This window comes from Saimiri boliviensis, chromosome 10 (genome assembly GCF_048565385.1).
Source record: "Saimiri boliviensis isolate mSaiBol1 chromosome 10, mSaiBol1.pri, whole genome shotgun sequence".
In the NCBI taxonomy this organism is placed as follows: domain Eukaryota; kingdom Metazoa; phylum Chordata; class Mammalia; order Primates; family Cebidae; genus Saimiri; species Saimiri boliviensis.
In genome coordinates, this window is record NC_133458.1 from 89,902,803 (window position 1) to 89,925,416 (window position 22,614).

At 41.9% G+C, this 22,614-nt stretch overlaps 1 protein-coding gene across 2 annotated transcripts in view; it reads left to right on the forward strand.

Moving 5' to 3' along the window:
• The window catches only part of GPNMB (glycoprotein nmb), a 29,109-nt gene that overhangs the window by 5,036 nt on the left and 1,459 nt on the right, over positions 1-22,614 (forward strand). For both annotated transcript variants that reach the window (XM_003935119.4, XM_074379614.1), the window contains exons 2-10: positions 570-722; positions 1,748-1,891; positions 5,229-5,402; positions 8,639-8,797; positions 9,438-9,749; positions 15,864-15,998; positions 17,253-17,355; positions 19,395-19,603; positions 22,144-22,237. In XM_003935119.4, coding sequence (XP_003935168.1) covers positions 570-722; positions 1,748-1,891; positions 5,229-5,402; positions 8,639-8,797; positions 9,438-9,749; positions 15,864-15,998; positions 17,253-17,355; positions 19,395-19,603; positions 22,144-22,237 — 1,483 coding nt within the window. The remainder of the gene's footprint in view (positions 1-569; positions 723-1,747; positions 1,892-5,228; positions 5,403-8,638; positions 8,798-9,437; positions 9,750-15,863; positions 15,999-17,252; positions 17,356-19,394; positions 19,604-22,143; positions 22,238-22,614) is intronic.

The window sequence follows — 22,614 nt, forward strand, 5'->3', positions numbered from 1 at the left end:
CCAAGTGATGGCTAAAAAATATTTGACTTTCAAAATTTTTATTTGATTCATTTAAAGTACATAAAGGCATAGAGTTTGAATGTTTGTAATCAAGATATTTCCAGTAGACTTCCTTTAAAAAACAAAGAACTCACTGGGCATAGTGGCTCATGCCTGTAATCCCAGCACTTTGGGAGGCTGAGGCCTGTGGATCATGAAGTCAGGAATTCAAGACTAGCCTGACCAACATGGTGAAACCCCATCTCTACTAAAAATACAAAAATTGGCTGGGTGTGGTGGTGCACACCTATAATCCCAGCTACTTAGAAGACTGAAGCAGGAGAATCGCTTGAACCTGGGAGGCGGAGATTGCAATAAGCTAAGATGGTGCCACTGTACTCCAGCCTGGATGGCAGAGTGAAACTCCCTCTCAAAAAAAAAAAAACAAAAAACAAAAAACCCTTTGTTTACTTGATATGCTAAATATATTATGTATATGCTTTTCAACAGTAAGAAATAAAAGTTTCTTTAACCACTGTTAGGTGATTACTAAATGAAGAATGGAATTTGTTTTTCGAATATTGATACAGGATTTCATGATGTGTTGGGCAATGAAAGACCACTTCCTTACACGAGGGAGCACAATCAATTAAATGGCTGGTCTTCTGATGAAAATGATTGGAATGAAAAACTCTACCCAGTGTGGAAGAGGGGAGACATGAGGTGGAAAAACGCCTGGAAGGGTAAGTCAAAAGATTCAACCCAAACACCTGCAATTTCCTATTTCAGTAAGTCTTGTAGATGGTAAAGCCTCTTAGATCACATGGCTCATGTCATTTTCATGAATGACAGTGCTCTCATTACCAAGTGGGGGACACTTGGATTTGGCAGTGTTTTCTTAAGCCCAGCACTGTCACTTTCTAAGCCACAAGTAATCTTAGAAATTTCCAAATGGGTAGCTCTTGGAATAGTTTGAAGAGTGAGCAGATTTAGCCTTAAACCTATGTAACCAAGTGGGAATGGGCATCTTCAGAAACCCAGTCACTCCAAAGCCATTTTTATGGTCTCAAAGGTGTGGCTTACCAGAAATTGAAAATCTTTCTTTTTAGATTAAAAAAAATGCGTCCTTCAACCATTGGTTTTGAGATTTAAAAATGTGAGCTTTTAAAACCTGCCTCCTTAACCCAACTGAGCTGATTTGTTTAATTATCATAGGTAAATGTTCTTGCTGTGATTAGACTCATCTAATTTAACTCATCTGATTTATTTTGTAATTTATCTTCTAGAGTGTTGTACTCCGAAAGCGAAAGTGAGGAATACCAAATATAAATTTAATATATTATAAAGAGGCATATCGGTTCTCTGGTCCTTAATAATAAATTTACCAGGCCGGGCGTGGTGGCTCAAGCCTGTAATCCCAGCACTTTGGAAGGCCAAGGCAGGTTGATCATGAGGTCAAGAGATCGAGACCATCCTGGTCAACATGGTGAAACCCCATCTCTACTAAAAATACAAAAAATTAGCTGGGCATGGTGGCATGTGCCTGTAATCCCAGCTACTCGGGAGGCTGAGGCAGGAGAATTGCTTGAACCCAGGAGGCGGAGGTTGCCGTGAGCCGAGATCGCACCATTGCACTCCAGCCTGGGTAACAAGAATGAAACTCCATCTCAAAATAATAATAATAATAATAAATTTACCTCTAAATGTTTGTTTATGAATGAAAGGAGAAAGATGCTGGATCATCGAGCCCCACTTTTTTATGCTCTAGGAGGCCGTGTGCAGGCGGTCCTGACCAGTGACTCACCAGCCCTCGTGGGCTCAAATATAACATTTGTGGTGAACCTGGTATTCCCTAGATGCCAAAAGGAAGACGCTGATGGCAACATAGTCTATGAGAAGAACTGCAGAAATGGTAAGAACACAGTATTCTCCTAAGCTACTAGAGACCCAATTTCTAATCCTTAATGATCACGGGTGCTCCTGTAAGTACCGGATGCTGCTCTCATACCTTGCCATTGCACTCCACAAGCTGGATGACAGACAGGGTGAGTGTGTGGTCCTACACAGCCCCTCCATCAACATCAACCTCAGCCAGACCTACTGCAGCAAACTGGTGGCTCTGCCCTGCTTGGAGCCCTCTTCCAAAGCCACACTGTCAGCCCCTGCTTTTCCTTAGTGTCCAGTTGATTGGACAGAGAATACCTTGTTGATTCTCATATTTTGCTTTTATTACTTGGAACTCTTTTCTCCTCAAAGAATAGCCAATTTGGCCAGGCGTAGTGGCTCACACCTGTAATCACAGTACCTTGGGAGGCTGACACGGGCCGATCACCAGGTCAGGAGTTCAAGACCAGCCTAGCAAACATGGTGAAACCCTGTCTCTACTAAAAATACAAAAATTAGCCGGGTGTGGTGGCATGTGGTCTCTTGCCTCAGGAAGTTGAGGCAAGAGAATCACTTGAACCCAGGAGGTGGAGGTTGCGGTGAGCTGAGATCACGCCACTCCGTGACAGTTTTGCTCTGTCACCCAGCCTGGGCAATAGGGTGACACTCTGTCTCAAAAAAAAAAAAAAAAAGAATAGCCAATTTGACAGCTGTTTGCTGATCAGTCTAATTTCTGCTGTCAAGGATTTCTTAAGCAAATGCTGTGTAGCTGGCACATGCTAAAATGTGTATATTTTGATTTTGCTTTGCTCTTAGTGAAAGTAATGAGCTCTCTGTCCATGTTAAAGACAACCAGCCAGGCGTGGTGGCTCAAGCCTGTAATCCCAGCACTTTGGGAGGCCGAGGCGGGTGAATCACGAGGTCAAGAGATCGAGACCATACTGGTCAACATGGTGAAACTCCGTCTCTACTAAAAATACAAAAAATTAGCTGGGCATGGTGGCGCTTGCCTGTAATCCCAGCTACTCAGGAGGCTGAGGCAGGAGAACTGCCTGAACCCAGGAGGTAGAGGTTGCGGTGAGCCGAGATTGGGCCATTGCACTCCAGCCTGGGTAACAAGAGCGAAACTCCGTCTGAAAAAAAAAAAAAAAAAGACAACCAATGACACAAATATATCAAGGGAAATTATCTTGTTAGAATGGTACATGCTCAAAAAATGGAGCTAATTATTGAGATTCTTCAGTCAGTAACAAGGCTATTTAATAATGCACTTATGATCTGATGCTGTTATTTAGAACTTTTATTAAGCTGTCAATATATTCATTCTTTATTAATTTTTTATCTTCCTGTGAGGAAAACATTCAATTCTTTATGCAAAGTATTTTATACTTAACAAAAATTAAGCATTTAATATTTTGTAACATTTTTCTCACCTTTTTTGAAACAACTGTTTTTTGTTTTTGGTTTTTGTTTTGTTTTGTTTTGAGACAGAGGTTTGCTCTGTCACCCAGGCTGGAGTGCAGTGGCACAATCTTGGCTCACTGCAACCTTTACCTCTTGTGTTCAAGTGATTCTCCTGCCTCAACCTTCCAAGTAGCTGGGATTACAGGCATGCATCATCATGCCCGGCTAATTTTTGTATCTTTAGTAGAAACGGGGTTTCACTATACTGGCCAGGCTCGTCTCAAACTCCTGACCTCAGGTCATCTACCCACCTCAGCCTCCCAAAGTGCTGGGATTACAGGCGTGAGCTACCGCGCCTAGCTCGTAGCTCTATTTTTAGTTTTTTGAGGAACCTCCCTATTGTTTTCCATAGTGGTTGTACTGATTTACATTCCTACCAACAATGATATACTGTTGGCCTTTTGTATGACTTTTTAAAGAAACGTCTATTTGGATTTTTTGCCCAGTTTTTGATTAATTTTTTATTGATACATGATAATCATACGTATTTCTGGGGTACATGTGATACTTTGATACATGCATACAATTTATGATGATCAAATCAGGGTGATTGGGATATCCATCACCTCAAACATTTATCATTTCTTTGTGTTGAGAACATTCCAAATCTTTCTCTTTTTTCCTTTTTTTTTTTTTTTTTTTTTTTTTTTTTTGAGACGGAGTTTCACTCTTGTTGCCCAGGCTGGAGTGCAATGGCACGATCTCGGCTCACCGCAACCTCCGCCTCCTGGGCTCAGGCAATTCTCCTGCCTCAGCCTCCTAAGTAGCTGGGATTACAGGCACGCACCACCACGCCCAGCTAGTTTTTTGTATTTTTAGTAGAGACGGGGTTTCACCATGTTGACCAGGATGGTCTCGATCTCTCGACCTCGTGATCCACCCGCCTCGGCCTCCCAAAGTGCTGGGATTACAGGCTTGAGCCACCGCGCCCGGCTTTTTTCCTTTTTTTTAAGAGACATAGAGTTTCACTCTGTGACTCAGGCTGGAGTGCAGTGGCACGATCTTGGCTTACTGCAACCTCTGCCTCCCAGGTTCAAGCGATTCTCCTGCCTCAGCCTCCCGAGTAGCTGGGATTATAGGCACGTGTACCACACCTGGCTAATTTTTGTATTTTTAGTAGAGACAGGTTTTCACTATGTTGGCGAGGCTGGTCTTGAACTGACCTCAAGTGATCCACCTACCTCAGTCTCTCAAAGTGCTGGGATTACAGGTGTGAACCACCAGGCCCAGCTCAAATCTTTCTTCTAGCTGTTTTGAAATATACAATAAATTGTTGTTAACTATAGTCATCTGTCATATCTGCTTCTCTCCGTATATCTATAACCATATGTAGATATAGGATAGCTATATCTATCTATCTTTATCTAGAGAGGGAAAGAGGGATCTTTAAAATCATTTAAAGCACCAAAAATAGCCCCCCAAAATATGCATACCTTAATTGGGGTGATCATGGTGTCATGGCTATGTAGAAAAATGCTCTTATTCTAAGACATGTGTGCTGAAGTCTTTAAGAATAAATAGTAATGACATCAAATGTGTCAGGAAAAAATACCGGCAGATAGAATGTGTCCAAATAAAAAGATAAAGTATCTCTCAGTTTGATTTGAATAGGATTTTGATTTTGAAACCTGATAAGAAGAAAAATACATCAAATGATACCTCTACATTGGACTTGCCTGAATAATTGCTTTGTGTAAAACTTTCATTGAAATATAACATATTCAGAAAAGTGCACAAATTGTAGGCATACCATTGGGTGAGTTCTACATAAGTGTTTAGTTCTCTAACTGCTTTTAAACTAGTTACGAAAAAATACAAAAAAGTGTTTAATTCAGTGATGCATGCACATTGGGTTTTCTGAGCCCAGATAACACTCGTGGTTGGTTTCTTTCTCTGTTTAGAGACTGGTTTATCTGCTGATCCGTATGTTTACAACTGGACAGCATGGTCAGAGGACAGTGACTGGGAAAATGCCACTGACCAAAGCCATCATAACATCTTCCCCGATGGGAAACCTTTCCCTCACCACCCCGGATGGAGAAGATGGAATTTTGTCTACGTCTTCCACACACTTGGTTGGTTTTTTCAATCTGCTAAGTTTCTTCTTTACCTTTCCTTAAAATTTCAATCTTCTCTTTTCTTATTCTGTAATTGAGAATGATAACACTGAGAGTTAATAACAGTTACCCTGCTAACTTTCCTTAGCATGGGTTGACAGTGTGATATAAAAATGAAATCTTCATTAAACCTTGCCAGATCTCCAGGACAGCAGAGTTAAAAAGAGAGAAAAACGGACTGGGCGCGGTGGCTCAAGCCTGTTATCCCAGCACTTTGGGAGGCCGAGGCGGGTGGATCACGAGGTCAAGAGATCGAGACCATCCTGGTCAACATGGTGAAACCCTGTCTCTACTAAAAATACAAAAAATTAGCTGGGCATGGTGGCACATGCCTGTAATCCTAGCTACTCAGGAGGCTGAGGCAGGAGAATTGCCTGAACCCAGGAGGCGGAGGTTTCGGTGAGCCGAGATCGCGCCATTGCACTCCAGCCTGGGTAACGAGCGAAACCCCGTATCAAAAAAAAAAAAAAAGAGAGAGAGAAAAACAAAAAGATTAAGCTCTTTTTCAAAAAACCAAAACTATTTAATATTTTTCTACCTAAAACCATGACAAGATGGGTGAAGTGGCTCACACCTATAATCCCAGCACTTTGGGAGGCCAAGGCAGGCAGATTACCTGAGGTCAGGAGTTCAAGACCAGCCAGGACAACATGGCAAAACCCCATCTCTACTAAAAATACAAAAATTAGCCTGGCGTGTTGGTGGGCGCCTATAATCCCAGCTATTTGGGAGACTGAGGCAGGAGAATTGCTTGAATCCCAGTGACAGATGCTGCAGTGAGCTGAGATTGTGCCATTACACTCCAGCCTGGGCCACAGAGCAAGTCTCTGTCTTAAAGAAAAAAAAAAAGAATGGCACATTGATGAGCATTTGTTGATTTATTCTTTGGGTTTTTATGTTCTCAAAAATTTTTAAGACTTAAAGAGGCATGTGCTATTTATTTGTAGGGAATCCTCAGAAAAGGTACAAATAAAAAATAAAAATTATCCGTAATTTTTCTTAACATCTCTTTCTTGAATTAATTGCAAAAAAAATTATCCACAATTAACATCAGAGATTATCATTGTTAATATTATGGTGTTTTCTTTGCTAGTATTTATTAAGCTCATTATTAAGATCATATACACATTTTTGCTTACTATCATGAGCATTTGATAATATGATTTTTTAAAATTTTCATACATTATTTTAATGGCTGCATAATATTCTATTGTGCAGAAATAAAATAGCTACTATTCTGTTTCGACCTGGCCCACTCTGTCTTTTTTTTAAATTACAAATGGTATTCATTTTGCTTTATTATTGGGGAAATGATTACTTTTAGGAGGAGCATTTTTAGGTTATTATTAATTAGGGTGGTAAATTCTTAATTTAAAATGTCACCAGGTGCCACCTGACACTGAGTATTTGAAAACTGCTACCAATTGAGCAGCCTCCAGATTTCTAAATGTTTCCTCTTTCATCACAAATTAGAGTTCCTCTTCCTTCAATTATTTACAAATCAGGACAAAATATTAACAGTACATACCCATTGAACAGACTATAAGCTGTGTCAGATATAATGCTCATCTATCTAAATCAATTGCCTTAAAGCTGACTTACTTTTCACTACCATTATGACCCCGTCAGCCAACTCACCAAACATTATTTCTTTGACTTGTCACTCTCATGACAGAATTCTGACAGTTTGCATGGAATCCTTATGTTCACTAACACTCCTGGACTCTTTAGCCAGGAGTGTTACATCCCAGTAACTTAACTAAACTGGATGTAAACATCCCAGTAACTTAACTAAATCAAAAACATGTATTTAAAATCAACCTTTGGCCTAGAAATTGCTCTATCTGTCTAACAAGACTGTCTTGAATTTCTGTCTTCCACCGAGGTCTCTTGAGTTCACTGATATTCTCCCTCAATTAAGTATGGTCTCACCTCTCAGAGCTGGAACTAACGTTTTCCTCACGAATAACCCCTGAGAGATACCCTTCCCTTAATAACTTCTGATGGAACTACCCCTGCATCTCAAGGTGAAGGAGGATTCCAAATCACACACTGCTCAAGAAACCAGTGTGTTTTTCTCACATGTTTGACGCTGTGACAAACAGGGTCTTGAAACAACCTGGTCTCGAAAGCATTCCACCTAAGACACCTAGGCAGTGACAGGTCTAAGCCAGGCCCCCTGATGGGATTAGAAAGTTCTTGATTTGGGAATGCTAGCAAGAGGAGTTACAGGTTTTAAAAATTTGTTTAAATCTCCTAGAGCCCTGAAGCAGAGGAATTACTTCCACCTGTTAGCTAGTAGCAAGGAGGGTTGGAGAAAGAAAAAGAATGACTCAGGGGTGTGCTAGGAAAGTGCCTGTGGAACCACTCCATTTTTTTTTTTATGTCTCATCCTCTATTTCATCACTTACTGGTTGTTTTTTGTTTGTTTGTTCGTTTTTGTTTTTTTTGAGATGGAGTTTCACTCTTATTGCTGAGGCTGGAATGCGATGGTGCAATCTCGGTTCATTGCAAACTCCACTTCCTGGGTTCAAGCTATTCTCCTGCCTCAGCCTCCTGAGTAGCTGGGATTACAGGCACACACCACCATGCCAGGCTAATTTTTTTTTTCTTTATTAGAGATGGGGTTTCTCCATGTTGGTCATGTTGGTCTTGAACTGACGACCTCAGGTGATCTGCCCGCCTTGGCCTCCCAAAGAGTTACTGTATTTTTATAATACAAATACTATTAGGAGATGGAGGATACCAGTCCCCTTTTAAAAAGCCATTTAGTAATATAGTGGCAATAGTAACAAAAATGAGGTAGGTTTTTGGATAAATAATTTTTTTAAGTCTTCTGGACACCTCATCATTATATTAAATGTATTTTCTTTGGGGAAAACATGTATTTCAGGTGTCAAACTACTTAACGTGAAAAGTATTTATTTGTAAACTAAAAGCTAATTGTATTATCCCATAAACAGTTTTTTTCACTTTAACCAACTATATACAATTACATGTGTGTAACTGTGGGTTTGTTTTATAAGATTTTACATTAAAATGAGCACCATCTCCCTTTCTGAAGCAGCACTATAGGCCCCCTATTTTCCCTCCTCCGAGCAATCTATAAATGATGGCTGCTAGTCTTTAAGGAACAACTTGCTATAATGATGATGTAATGCAGCCAGTAACTAAAAATTTCCATCCTCCCGAAGGTCAGTATTTCCAGAAATTGGGAGGATGTTCAGCGAGAGTTTCCATAAACACAGCCAATGTGACACTGGGGCCTCAACTCATGGAAGTGGCCGTCTATAGAAGACACCGACTGGCATATGTTCCCATCGCACAAGTGAAAGATGTGTACATAGTAACAGGTGAGTGTTGTGCACTCAGGATGAGGCACTTTATTCTGTTGACGTCAATGGATTTAAAAAGAGTTAAGGCCACGTGTTCGGGGTTAGGTTGCAATTCATCTGGGCCCCTACCTAAGCTTGTATATCTAATTAGTTGTAGTCCATCTGTTTTCCAGAATAGCTTAGGGAAACCCCAGAAAACTTGCATATGAAAAGGAAAATTGGGCCGGGCGCGGTGGCTCAAGCCTGTAATCCCAGCACTTTGGGAGGCCGAGGCGGGTGGATCACGAGGTTGAGAGATCGAGACCATCCTGGTCAACATGGTGAAACCTCGTCTCTACTAAAAATACAAAAAAAAATTAGCTGGGCATGGTGGCACATGCCTGTAATCCCAGCTACTCAGGAGGCTGAGGCAGGAGAATTGCCTGAACCCAGGAGGCGGAGGTTGCGGTGAGCCGAGATTGCGCCATTGCACTCCAGCCTGGGTAACAAGAGCGAAACTCTGTCTCAAAAAAAAAAAAAAAAAAAAAAAAGAAAAGGAAAATAATGCTAGAGTATCCCTCATTTTGCTATTTTAACCGAAAAGCATAACCGAAGCCCTCCATTTACAATCAAGCAGTCATGCATTCTTTCTTTCTGTGGGGGGGGGTGTATCTTTTAGATCAGATTCCTGTATTTGTGACTATGTCCCAGAAGAACGATCGAAATTCATCCGATGAAACCTTCCTCAAAGATCTCCCCATTATGTTTGACGTTCTGATTCATGATCCTAGCCACTTCCTCAATTATTCTACCATTAGCTACAAATGGAGCTTCGGGGATAATACTGGCCTGCTTGTTTCCATGAATAATACTGTGAATCACACGTATGTGCTCAATGGAACCTTCAACCTTAACCTCACTGTAAAAGCCGCAGCACCAGGACCTTGTCCGCCACCGCCTCCCAGACCTCCAAAACCCACCCCTTCTTTAGGTAAGGTTTCCCAGTGATCTTTGAGGGGGGTTCCTTAATGCCTAACAAAATATTCATGTAGGTCATATTATGAAATCCCTTCTTAAGGGGATATTGTAGTGACTCTGCAGTGATTCCATTTTGTACCTGTTGATTTTTTAAAGCCAATTTATCACCATGTTACACCTATAGAACACGGAAGAAGGGAGAACGTATTTCAAGTCACTTTGCAAATAGAATTCAGTGACTCGTAGAAAGCTCTTTGACCTTCCTCATTTGCGCTGGCCCCTGCTGTGTGTACACACTCTCCCCTCTTCTAACCTGTCACATTTTTGTTTATCTGCCATTTTTTAATGCAAATAAACAAAAATGAGAAGGCACACTGGCTATGAGAAGGCACACCGGCCCCTCATAAACGATCAGGCCCTTTCTATGTTGCTTCCTCTCCCTCACTAATTTCTTTCTCTACCCTGCCCACACCCACCCAGTGTCCATGAAAACACAGCTATACTTGAAGGCAATTTCTAAATGGCCTAAGAAAGAATGCAGCTTGAGAGTATTTCTGGTGGAGAAATAAATGCATATAAGTCATGGTTAACTCAACACCACTCTGTATTAATAGTTTGGGGACATTCATGAAGTCCTTAAGAGTCTACTTTGGGAAGCACTGGCTTCTATCTCGTTCCCCACGCTACCGCGTGCCATCACCGCTTCCCCACTGGGCCAGTTGCGCTCAGCACCCCAGGAAACTGGGGATAGCAATAGGCTGACATCCTCTCACTGGACACAAGAGGGCGCCATGGACTAAGTCCATGATGGTCCATCATGACATCTGGGGCTTCTTGTTTTTGCAAAAACCTGTTATAAATAATAAACTGGTACAATAAAATGTTAGCAATAAAATGAGAGCTTGCTAAATCAAGCATATCTAAGTTAAAGTAACCCAAGTTATCACTAATTTTGATTATCTCAAAAATGTTTTATATTACAAAACTTATACATATTCCTTAGTAAAGATTAAAACAATATAGACGTCTAGAGTAAAAAGCAAAAGCCCCCACTCATACTCTCCTCCCAAGAGTTAAACCCTGTTAATAATTGGGAGGATTGGGCCGGGCGCAGTGGCTCACGCCTGTAATCCCAGCACTTTGGGAGGCCGAGGCGGGTGGATCACGAGGTCAAGAGATCAAGACCATCCTGGTCAACATGGTGAAACCCAGTCTCTACAAAAAATACAAAAAAAAAGTAGCTGGGCATGGTGGCACATGCCTGTAATCCCAGCTACTCAGGAGGCTGAGGCAGGAGAATTGCCTGAACCCAGGAGGCGGAGGTTGTGGTGAGCCGAGATCACGCCATTGCACTCCAGCCTGGGTAACAAGAGGGAAACTCCATCTCAAAAAAATATATAATAATAATTGGTAGGATTTCTTTCCAGATCTTTTCCTATGTACTTATAAACATACTATATATATACATAAGGTTTGTTGTTTTGGTTATATAAATGGGTTCATGCTATACATATTGTTTTACAAATTTTTTCAAATTTAACATTTTTTTTCTAATTTAACAAGCATTATTGACATCTTTCCATTGTTAATACATATAAATCTATCTCACTTTATCCAATGGCTGCATGGTGTTCTGTAGAGCATATCTACTATAATTTATTTCACCATTCTCTCTCTTTCTTTTCTTTTTTCTTTTTTTTCTGGGACAGGGTCTTGGTCTGACACCCATGCTGGAGTGCAGCAGCACAATCTGAGCTCACTGCAAGCTACACCTACTGGGCTCAAGTGATCCTCCTGCCTCAGCCTCCTGAGTGGCTGGAACTACAGGCATGCACAACCATGCTCTGCAAATTTTTCTATTTTTCAGTAGGGATGATGTTTTCCCATGTTGCCCAGGCTGGTCTCCAACTCCTGAGCACAGGTGATCCACCCACCTCAGCCTTCCAAAGTGCATATAAGGCATGATTGATTCAATGTCACCCTGTATTAATAGTCTGAGACACAAATTATAGGCATGAGTCACGGTGCCCAGCCCACCATTCTCTTATTTATGGATGATTAGATTAATCCTAATTCCAACTACAACAATAACTGTATTGAACAACTTTATACATACAGCTTCATTCTAGCAATCCTTTAGAAATAATTTATTTATCTATAAATATTAATAATCTTTTTTTACAAATAAGAGGACCATGTGTAAAATTCAAAATAAATTACAGATGCCTTTAATGTTTAGAAGTTCCAGAATGATGACTGGGTGTGGTGGCTTGTGCCTGTAATCCCAGCACTTTGGGAGGCTGAGGCAGGCGGATCACCTGAGGTCGGGAGTTCAAGACCAGCCAGACCAACATGGAGAAACCCTGTCTCTACTAAAAATACAAAATTAGCCAGGCATGGTGATGTATGCCTGTAATCCCGTCTACTCAGGAGGCTGAGACAGGAGAATCGCTTGAACCCAGAAGGCGGAGATTGCGGTGGGCTGAGATCACACCATTGCACTCCAGCCTGGGCAACAAGAGTGAAACTCTGTATCAAAAAAAAGAAGTTCCAGAATGGTAAAAGACTTAATGTTAGGTTGTTTAATGTTAGTCTATTTTGAATTACATTTTTATTAAACTAGCTTGTTTTTCTTAGAAACTAATTATATCATAGCATGTCTTAAAAATATATTTGAGGCTACAAAAAATTAGCTGGGCATGGTGGCGCATGCCTGTAATCCCAGCTACTCAGGAGGCTGAGGCAGGAGAATCACTTGATTCTGGGAGGCAGAGGTTGTGGTAAGCCAAGATTGCGCCACTGCACTCTAGCCTGGGCAACAAGAGTGAAACTTCGTCTCAAATGTATATATATATATATGTATGTATATATTTGAAGCCAATGAAAAGCTATTTAAAATTTCTGTTATAATTTTTGTCTAGGTGAGACCATAAGAAATAAACTCGTGGGCTAGGTACAGTGGCTCACGCCTATAATTCCAGCTCTTTGGGAGGCCAAGACAGGTGAATCACCTGAGGTCAGAAGTTTGAGACCAGCCTGGCCAACATGGTGAAACCCTGTCTCTACTAAAAATACAAAAATTAGCTGGACATGGTGGTGGGCACCTGTAATCCTGGCTATTCAGGAGGCTGAGGCAGGAGAATCGCTTGAACCCAGGAGGTGGAGGTTGCAGTGAGCCAACATCACACCATTGCACTCCAGCCTGGGCAACAAGAGCAAAGCTTCATCTAAAAAAAAAAAAAGGAAATGTTAAATCAACCGTTATCAACCCCAAAATGCCTTAAACCAGGTGTTAGGGAGAACAAGGAGGGACGTTTCTAAAAGACATTTCTATCTTAAAGATATATATCTTTAAGATATATATCTTGAATATATCTTTAATTATATTCAAGACTTATTTTTCAAAAATGTTCCCTTCTAGGGAACATTTCTAGCTATACTGCCCATATTAAACGGCTTGAATGACTGAGCATTATTTTATTGTTTGGCCAAAAAATTATGTTCTCTCTGCTTTGGCAAGTGGCTTCATAATAATGCACAGCCAAAAATAGAAAACAAATGCAAATGCTGGAGTGAGGCAGAAGCAAGTTGAAGAGGTGACACAGGAAGATGGAGTTAAATCCCAAGACAGATGCGTGTGTGCTATTTTTAAGCCACAGAATTCTCTTTCCTTAGCTAACAGTGCGATAGTTCATTTTTCAGACTTGTGAACAAATCTGGAAAGGAAAGAAAAATCTTTTGTAAGACCGATGCTGATTACTGTAATATTCTCTCTATATATAAAATAACATCATATCATGTAGAACTTTCCTACTTTCCCAGAGAATTAAGAGTTCTCACACCATTATTTGGGCAACAGGGACATAAATACTGAATTAAGGATGAAGCTGATCTTCTTTCTCATTTGTCTTTTAAGGTGTGCATTTCTCTCCATTAGCCCTTGAATCATACCTTGACTTTATAACTTTGTAGGCGCAATGTTTGCAAAGCTCTATAGCTCCATACGCTTTTTTGTTTCGTTTTGTTTTTGTTTTTTGTTTTTTTGAGACTGAGTCTCACTCTGTTGCCCAGGCTGGAGTGCAATGGTGCAGTCACAGTTCACTGCAACCTCTACCTTCTAGGTTCAAGTAATTCTCCTGCTTCAGCATCCCTAGTAGCTAGGACTAAAGGCATATGAACCACCATGTCCGGCTAATTCTTTTGTATTTTTAATGGAGACTCAGTTTCAGCATGTTTGCCAGGCTGGTCTTGAACTCCTGACCTCAAGTGATCCATCCACCTTGGCCTCCCAAAGTGCAGGGATTACAGGTGTGAGCCACTGTGCCCGGCCTCCATATGCATTTTATAAGCATTCTATCTAATGGACTTCTATTATTTCAACATTTTTAAGAAAATAAGTTTTATTTCGTTTTTAGCACTGAAGCATATGCAGAGCAAGAGAAGCATTATTTTAAAATATGGCAGAGTTATGATTCCGTGCTCTAACTTGACAGCTAAATTCTTCCTGTCGAGAACTTCAAAAGTTTTGCGGTTTTCTGGAGAAGAGCTACTAAACTTGAATGCCCTGCATAAACAATCCTATCACTATAGAATAGAGCATTTGAACAGACAGAATGACTGTCTTGTCATTTCCAGAGGATCAATGTGAAAGTCAAGGGATAGTCCCAAGAGGCTGCCACAGGCCTTCCTGCTTATAAACCACTGCCTTCGTTCTAACACAGTGTCTAGGCCTCTCTGGGCTTTACCTGAGCAGCATTTCCCAAAGTTTGTGCGGTCGAGCACTTGTTTCTGAACCTGTTCTGAGAACTGCGCTGAGAAGCCTGTTCTGGGCCCAGGAAGATCACAGGGAAGTTCACCCACTGACGGGTCTGAGAAGCCCTGGAGAAATCTCCCAGCCAGCTTCACTCACTTGTCACTGAGTTAGAGATGCAGCTCTTATGAGGCTTTGATGCCCTTCCCCAAGACTGAGTCCACTTCACATGTCTTTTGAAATGAAAAAGAAGATTGTGGGCCGGGTGCGGTGGCTCAAGCCTGTAATCCCAGCACTTTGGGAGGCCGAGGCGGGTGGATCACGAGGTCAAGAGATCAAGACCATCCTGGTCAACAAGGTGAAACCCCATCTCTACTAAAAATACAAAAAATGAGTTGGGCATGGTGGCGCGTGCCTGTAATCCCAGCTACTCAGGAGGCTGAGGCAGGAGAATTGCCTGAACCCAGGAGGCAGAGGTTGCGGTGAGCCGAGATCGCGCCATTGCACTCCAGCCTGGGTAACAAGAGCGAAACTCCATCTCGTAAAAAAAAAAGGAAAAAGAAAAAGAAGATTGTATTTTCAGTATCATTATTTTCTTTCTAGACTTTTTATCTTGCTAAAGGAGCAGTGACATCTTAATTAGAGCCTGTTAAATTGTAACTAATAGAACATTAGAATCTTTGCTTTAATTATACTCAAGACTTATTTTTCAAAAATGCTTTGTATTTCCTCCCTTCCTTCCTCACATCTCTGTTAATCACAAGAAGACTTTTAGAATTTAAGCTTTGGAGCTGTGAGACATTCAGACAGAGAAAGAATGACCTTTTCCTATATTACTAGAAGATGGAAACTGAGATTTATTAAGTACTCCCTCTGCAGCAGTGATGAGCAGCAGGTTTTATATACTTTATCTCCTTTAAATTTCATAGTTCAGCCCCCAGAGGACAGTAAGTGTTGTTCTGATTTTACAGATGAGCAAATAGAGGCAAAAATAGATTAAATGATGTGCCTATGAGCTCAAACAGCTAAAAACAAGGGGAGCTGGAATTTGAGCCCAGAATACCTCCTTCCAAGATTAAAATATAACTTCATCTATTATGGCCAGGTTTCTTTCTTCATGACCATTGTATCACACATTTTAATACAGCTTCAACCTTTTATTTACTTCTTGTGTTAACACAAAATGTGGAATTACGCTTACTTACATAATTTAGCAATTATAGTGCCTTACAGCTCTCACATCTGTGTGAATTATGACACATTTAGTTCAAATTTCTATAGCAATTTCATAGTATAGTATTCCTGATATTTTTCTAAAGAGAAAATGACAAATGTTTAGATTTTTTTTTCTATCATGTATATCTTTTACATTCTTAGCAACTACTGTGAAATCTTATTACTCAAACATCCCAGGACCTGCTGGTGACAACCCCATAGAGCTGAGTAAGATTCCTGATGAAAACTGCCAGGTTAACAGATATGGTCACTTTCATGCCACCATCACAATTGTAGGTAAGACTGAAGACAAGGACTGGTGAGAAAGGTTGCTAGACTCTACCTAGGGTTGCCTGTTCTCTTTGCTAACTCTGAAGGGGTGGAGGTAGGTGGTAGGGACACGCCTCTCCTTGTCTAAGGTGACACCACACATGCAAGAGCAAAGACACTACTCATTTCTAGATTCTTACCTGCCTCCCCGGCCTTCCTCCCACATCCTGGTGGAAATGAGACTTCTGTGAAGGCCACACACTAATGAGCCAGGCCTGGGCCTGTATCCCATCTCTGCAGCCCAGCCATCTGAATGGGGTATGTAGGGTAAAGGTAGGCTAGCATCACATTCTCACAACTTCCACTGTCTTCCCCTAGTTAATTTTCACAAAGTCACACTTGTATGGGAAGAGGGGAAAGAGCGAGCCACCGCACATGGCTGTACATTTGGGCACAGCCCTAAGGCATCCAACAGAGAGGACAGATGGGAACTGAAGCCCAACCTGTGCTCGCTGGTTCTGGGAGTGAGGTTGGAGGTGGAAGCCGAAGCAGTGTCCCCTGAGTCCGAGCCACCCAAGAAGCTAGCCAAAGCCTGAACCTGGGGCTGTGTCCACCCAGGATTACCCTTTCCTGAAACACCTTCCAAGATGGAGTGCTACTTTCTGATGCACACAGAGGCTCTAGAAACAAAAATCTAGATTGGATTGAAAAACATTTCAGTTTGACTTTGAAAATGCTGCATGGATATGTATCCTAAGCTATGGGGGTAGACTCCTGGATGTGACGTGTTTTTGTATGGCAAGAAGGCTGTCTTCCTTTTTTAATGTTTTTACTTTCTGATATATTAAGAGCTTTACCTTAGTCCATGCAGGCTTCTGTAACAGAATTCCATAGACTGTGTGGCTTATAAACAAACAGCAGGAATTTCTCATAGTTCTAGAGGCTGAGAAGTCCCAGGTCAAGGCACTAGCACATTTGCTGTCTGGTGATGGCCACTTCCTGGTTCACAGATGGCAGATGGCAGTCTTCTGTGTCCTCATGCAGTGGAAGAGGTGAAAGGTTCTCTGGGGTCTCCTTCATAAGGGCATTAATCCCACTCATGAAGGCTTCACCCTCAATCCAGCCACCTCCCACAGGCCCTGGCTTGTAATACTATCTCCTTGGGTTCAACATATGAATTTTGGGGGTACCCAAACATTCAGTCTATAGGAGAGTGATTGTTTAGCTTGGTTTGATTTATGTTGTATTTTGATGTGTTTTTCTCTGGGGGTTATTTTTTAGAGGGAATCTTAGAGGTTAACATCATCAAGATGACAGACATCCTGATGCGCGTGCCACAGCCTGACAACTCCCTAATAGACTTTGTCGTGACCTGCCAAGGGAGGTGAGTACATTATCTCCAACAGAGGCATGGGTCAAGTGATGTCCCCAAGTCTGAACAAAGGCACTGACCACCAGTTACCCCTTTTAAGTTGATTTGAATTCCTATTTAGTGGTAACCCTAGACAGGAAGGGCCCTAGGAGGTGCTATTAAGCACTCACGTGTTTTGCTACAGTTGAGAAATTAAGAAACCTTTAACAATCAAGTTGAACAATAATTATAATAACTGAACACTTACATTCTTTTTTTTTTTTTTGGTACACAGGGAACTTACTATATTCTTAACACCTTACACCTGCTATCATATTGAATCCTCATGACAATTCTATGAGCCTCCCCATTTTACAGATGAGGCAAATGAGGCCCCCAGTAATCACAAAACTGGCCTACCGATGGAAGGCTGGTAGCCAGAAGAGTGTGGCTCATAGGAGGGCTGTTAAGCTCCTGGGAAGTTGTCTGTGCTAACATTATTACCAACGCCTGACAATCCTCTCTCTCAGAATTTACAAAGCTCTTTCCAATGCATTATGTGATTTGGTTTCCTATGATTTGGTCATGACTGTATGTAATAAACTAAATATAAATGAATGAATATATAAATACTATATCAGTTAAATGTACATTAACAAATGATTTAATTTGCTAATGTATATTTAGTTAATGGAAATATATATATATATATATATATATATGGAACCTAATTAAAATATATGTGTATGTGAATACATAAAGTAATCAAGAGAATGAAGTGATATGAAGATATGGCTTTATTTTGTAGGAAACAAGAGCTAAGAAGCTCTCCACCTTGGGGAGAGGACCAGAATGAGGGTGAGGGTGGTAGAAAATAGAGTGAGAGCTGACCCAGGGAGTGAAGCTGCTGCGGGAGGCCTGGCTGGTGAGAAGATGGACTGTCCCCCATCCCAGGCCCCGCCCCACCAGCCCAACATCAGAGCCTGGTCTCTCCATCCAAGAAGGCTGCCCAGGAGTGAGACAGTGGTCAGGACAGCAATGGCAGGTAGCCTAGCATCAAGGATAGATGAATCAAACCTCTTCTGTTTAAGTCCCAGCTCCACTCCTGACAGCTTGTGTGACTTGAACTCATTAATCTCTCTTCCTGAGCTGGTTTGTCATCTGTTAAACTGGGATAATGTTACTTTCTTCAAAAAGCTACTGAGAGGGGCCAGGTGTGACCGCTTACGCCTATAATCCCAGTACTTTGGGAGGCTATAATCACAGCACGTTAGGAGGTTGAGGCAGGTGGATCACCTGAGGTCAGGAGTTCAAGACTAGCCTGGCCAACATGGTGAAACCTCGTCTCTACTAAAAATACAAAAATTAGCCAGGAGTGGTGGCGGGTGCCTGTAACCACAGCTACTCAGGAGGCTGATACAGGAGAATCCCTTGAACCCGGGAGGTGGAGGTTGCAGTGAGCTGAGATCATGCGATTGCACTCCAGCCTGGGAAACAAGAGCAAAACTCTGTCTCAAAAAAAAAAAAAAAAAGAAAAGAAAGAAAGAAAGAAAAAAAAGCTATTGAGGGGAATAAGCAAGATCATTATTCAGAACAAGGATCTCTGAGGAAAGCTAAATTGATAATAAAACTCTGTGTCCAGCACATAGTAAGTCCTGCAAAAACAGCTGCTGCTGTTTCTGTTATACTTCTACAGGAACCTAGGCAGGGCTGGCTATGGCATTTAGTAATATGTCTGCTGAACACCCAAGCTATCTGCATCTTCGAACATTCAAGGGATGTAGAAGGAATGTAGAGGGAGTGACCTGGGCTTCTTGTGGTTTCCATGAGTCCCTTCCCCTGGGGGAGATCTTATTTTTCTCCTCCACCCCACGGCCTTGCTTTCTTGAAGATGCAGAGGATGGTATAGGTCAGCACACAGGCTTGCTTAAGAGTAAATGGTAAGACTAACAATTTGGCATCTTATAGTTTGAGTAACAATGAGGCAGAATTCAATTTCATAGAATTGTAATGACTTTCCTCTCTACCCGTCTCTGTGCCCTGCGCACCCTCGCCCACCTCTCCTGTGGCAGCCTTCCCACTGAGGTCTGTACCATCATTTCTGACCCCACCTGCGAGGTCACCCAGAACACAGTCTGCGACGCTGTGGACGTGGATGAGACGTGTCTGCTGACTGTGAGACGAGCCTTCAATGGGTCTGGGACATACTGTGTGAACCTCACCCTGGGGGATGACACAAGCCTGGCTCTCACAAGCACCCTGATTTCTGTTCCTGACAGAGGTGAGGTTTGTTTTATGGCCATCTGAGCATTTCATATTGCAGGTAAAGTGTGTATCCAATGCTAGAGCTATTTAGGCCTTTATTGTCAGTGTTTAATTTTATTTCAGTGCAAAATTCATTGAACTCTTACTAATCAGGATTTGAGAACTGGCATTATAATCTAACAGCAAATCTACTTAGGGAAGTGATGAGACATCCAGTGAACTAATGACCAAAGAAAAGCCTTTTGATGAAAAAAAAAAAAAACACTCAGCTGTGACCATGAACCAGTAACAACAGATATGATCACTGAATGCTTGAGCAGATTTTTATTTCAAGGAGAAAGTGTAAAGGCCAATATAAAAAAATAACAATATTCTCCAATGAAACAACAGCAAAGGAGAGGCTGATACCACATTTTTATGAAAATCCACCTGTGCAAAAATATGAAACCTGGAAGAGAAATGAGACACAATGTAAATTTACCATGTATCCTCTCTTTCCCTTCCCAAATTCCACCAAGCATTACACGACACAGTAACAAAGCAACTTATTATTCTTCACATCTTCACCAGAAAAACTTCTCTTTGCCCTCCTAATGCTCGGAAAGGTACAATGTTAACAAAGAAGGCAAAGGAATTTCATTTAGAAATTTGCATTTACTGGTGGCATCCAACTTCCCCCAACCCTTAAATTAGGACTCTACCCTAATGGCCCTAGCTGAATGTCACAAGAATCAACTTTGTTGTAAGATATTACTTGTGGCTTAGAAGAAGTGCTACCTGGTAGGATGAAAGGGAAAGGTTAAGTTGTGTACCCATGACAGTGGCAGTCCCCAACCTTTCCGACACCAGGGACCTGTTTCGTGGAAGATAGTTTTTCCACGGAATGGGGATGGCAGGGAGATGGTTTCGGGGTGAAACTGTTCCACCTCAGATCATGAGGCCTCAGTTAGATTCTCATAAGGAGTGTGCAGCCTAGATCCCTTGTATGTGCAGTTCACAATAGGGTTTGCACTCTGGTGAGAATCTAATGCTGCCGCTGAGCTGAGAGGAGGCGAAGCTCAGGCAGTAATGCTCAGTCGTTGGCTGCTCACCTCCTGCTGTGGGACCCAGTTCCTAACAGGTGGAGGACCCCATACTGGTACTGGACCATGGTCAGGGTTTGGGGACCCTTGCATTAAGCACTCACTTCACTCCTTAATTTGAGTATTGTCAGGTATAATCTAATAGCTAATTCACTTATAACTCCTTTGGACTTGAAGCCTGTCTCATAAGGTAAAATGTTCTAAAACATGTATTTCTGGCCACAAAAACAAACAAACAAAAACATGTATTTCCAGCCAGGTATGGTGGCTCATGCCTGTAATCCTAGCACTTCAGGAGGTTGAAGCAGGGTGGATCACTTGAGGTCAGGAGTTCCAGACCAGCCTGGCCAACATGGTGAAACCCTGTCTCTACTAAAAATACAAAACTTAGCAAGGGGAGGCTGAGACAGACAGACAGACAGACAGAGAGAGAGAGAGAGAGAGAGAGAGAGAGAGAGAATGAGAGCTCAGAAGGAAGGTTTTTAATTCAATGGGGATTGTAGCTTACTAGCTTGGGTTTCAAAGGCAGAATTTCAGAAATAGATCATTATTCAAAGGCAAACCTATAGACTTTTAGCTGAAGTGACTTTTATGTATCAATTCAATGGGTATTCATGAAGCACCTACAATTCTTTCAACAAATATCCCTGACCATCTATTCCATGCTCAGCACAGTTCTGGGCACAAGATACAGTTCTAGGTAGAGTAGGAACCAGTCCCTGATTCTGTGAACAGTGACAGATATTACAAGGAAAAGTTTAAAGTTGGTGATTTTTTTTGAAGCAGGGTCTCACTCTGTTGCCCAGAATGGAGTGCAATAGGGCATTCACGGCTCATTGCAGCCTCAAACTCCTAGACTCACGCAATCTTCCCACTTCAGCCTCCTGAGTAGCTGGCACCACAGGCATGCACCACAATGCCAGGCTAATTTTTTGTAGAGATGGGTTTCACTGTGTTGCCCAGGCTGGTCTTGAACTCCTGGACTCAAACGTTCCTCCTGCCTCAGCCTCCCATAGTGCTGGGATTACAGGCATGAGCCAGGGGGAGGGCACTCCTGTCAAGGGACATGGAGGTCTGAAAGAGCATGGGGAGTGTCCACTCCCAGGATTTTTAGCACCGCTGGAAGGCAGGTGGTGAGAGAGGAAGCTGGAGGCACAGCCGCCTGATCACGGGAGCCTTTCCCCACAGGGGTGTTGCTGGGTCACCCAAGACCTGAGCAGGTGTCTCCAGGACATGACATCGCTACCCCAAGCCCTTACCACAGTGTTCCAGACATGCTGACTCATTCTCTAAATAGAAGATAAGCTGACCCAAAGACTATGTATTATTTAATAGAAAAGATTACTGAAAGCCCAGAGGGAGCCAAACATCTTCCATGATGGCTGCCTTTCTCATTTATTTAATGGCATTATAAGCGGCATGTCCTCTAGGTGGAAGACATGAATGACTAATATGCTCTTGCTTCTGTTTTAAGACCCAGCTTCCCCTTTAAGGATGGCAAATAGTGCTCTCATCTCTGTTGGCTGCTTGGCCATATTTGTCACTGTGATCTCCCTCTTGGTGTACAAGTAAGTTTTGGTTCCTACGCTTTCTATCACTATAGTGTATTGTCAAAAGTGAGAATATCTCTGTGTAAATGGGCCATTTTTCCCTTTTTTGCTTTTAAACATTATGTGTGGGGGAGGATAATCTTCCATTGAATGAAGAATACCAAACTGGCCTATTAATCTTGCTGTGGTTTGTTTTTAATCCTACAAATGCTACCAGATGTCAGTAACTTTACAAAAGTATGTGAACTTTATTTTATTTTATTTTTTTTGACACGGAGTTTCGCTGTTGTTACCCAGGGCTGGAGTGCAATGGTGCGATCTCGGCTCACTGCAACCTCTGCCTCCTGGGTTCAAGCAATTCTCCTGCCTCAGCCTCCCAAGTAGCTGGGACTACA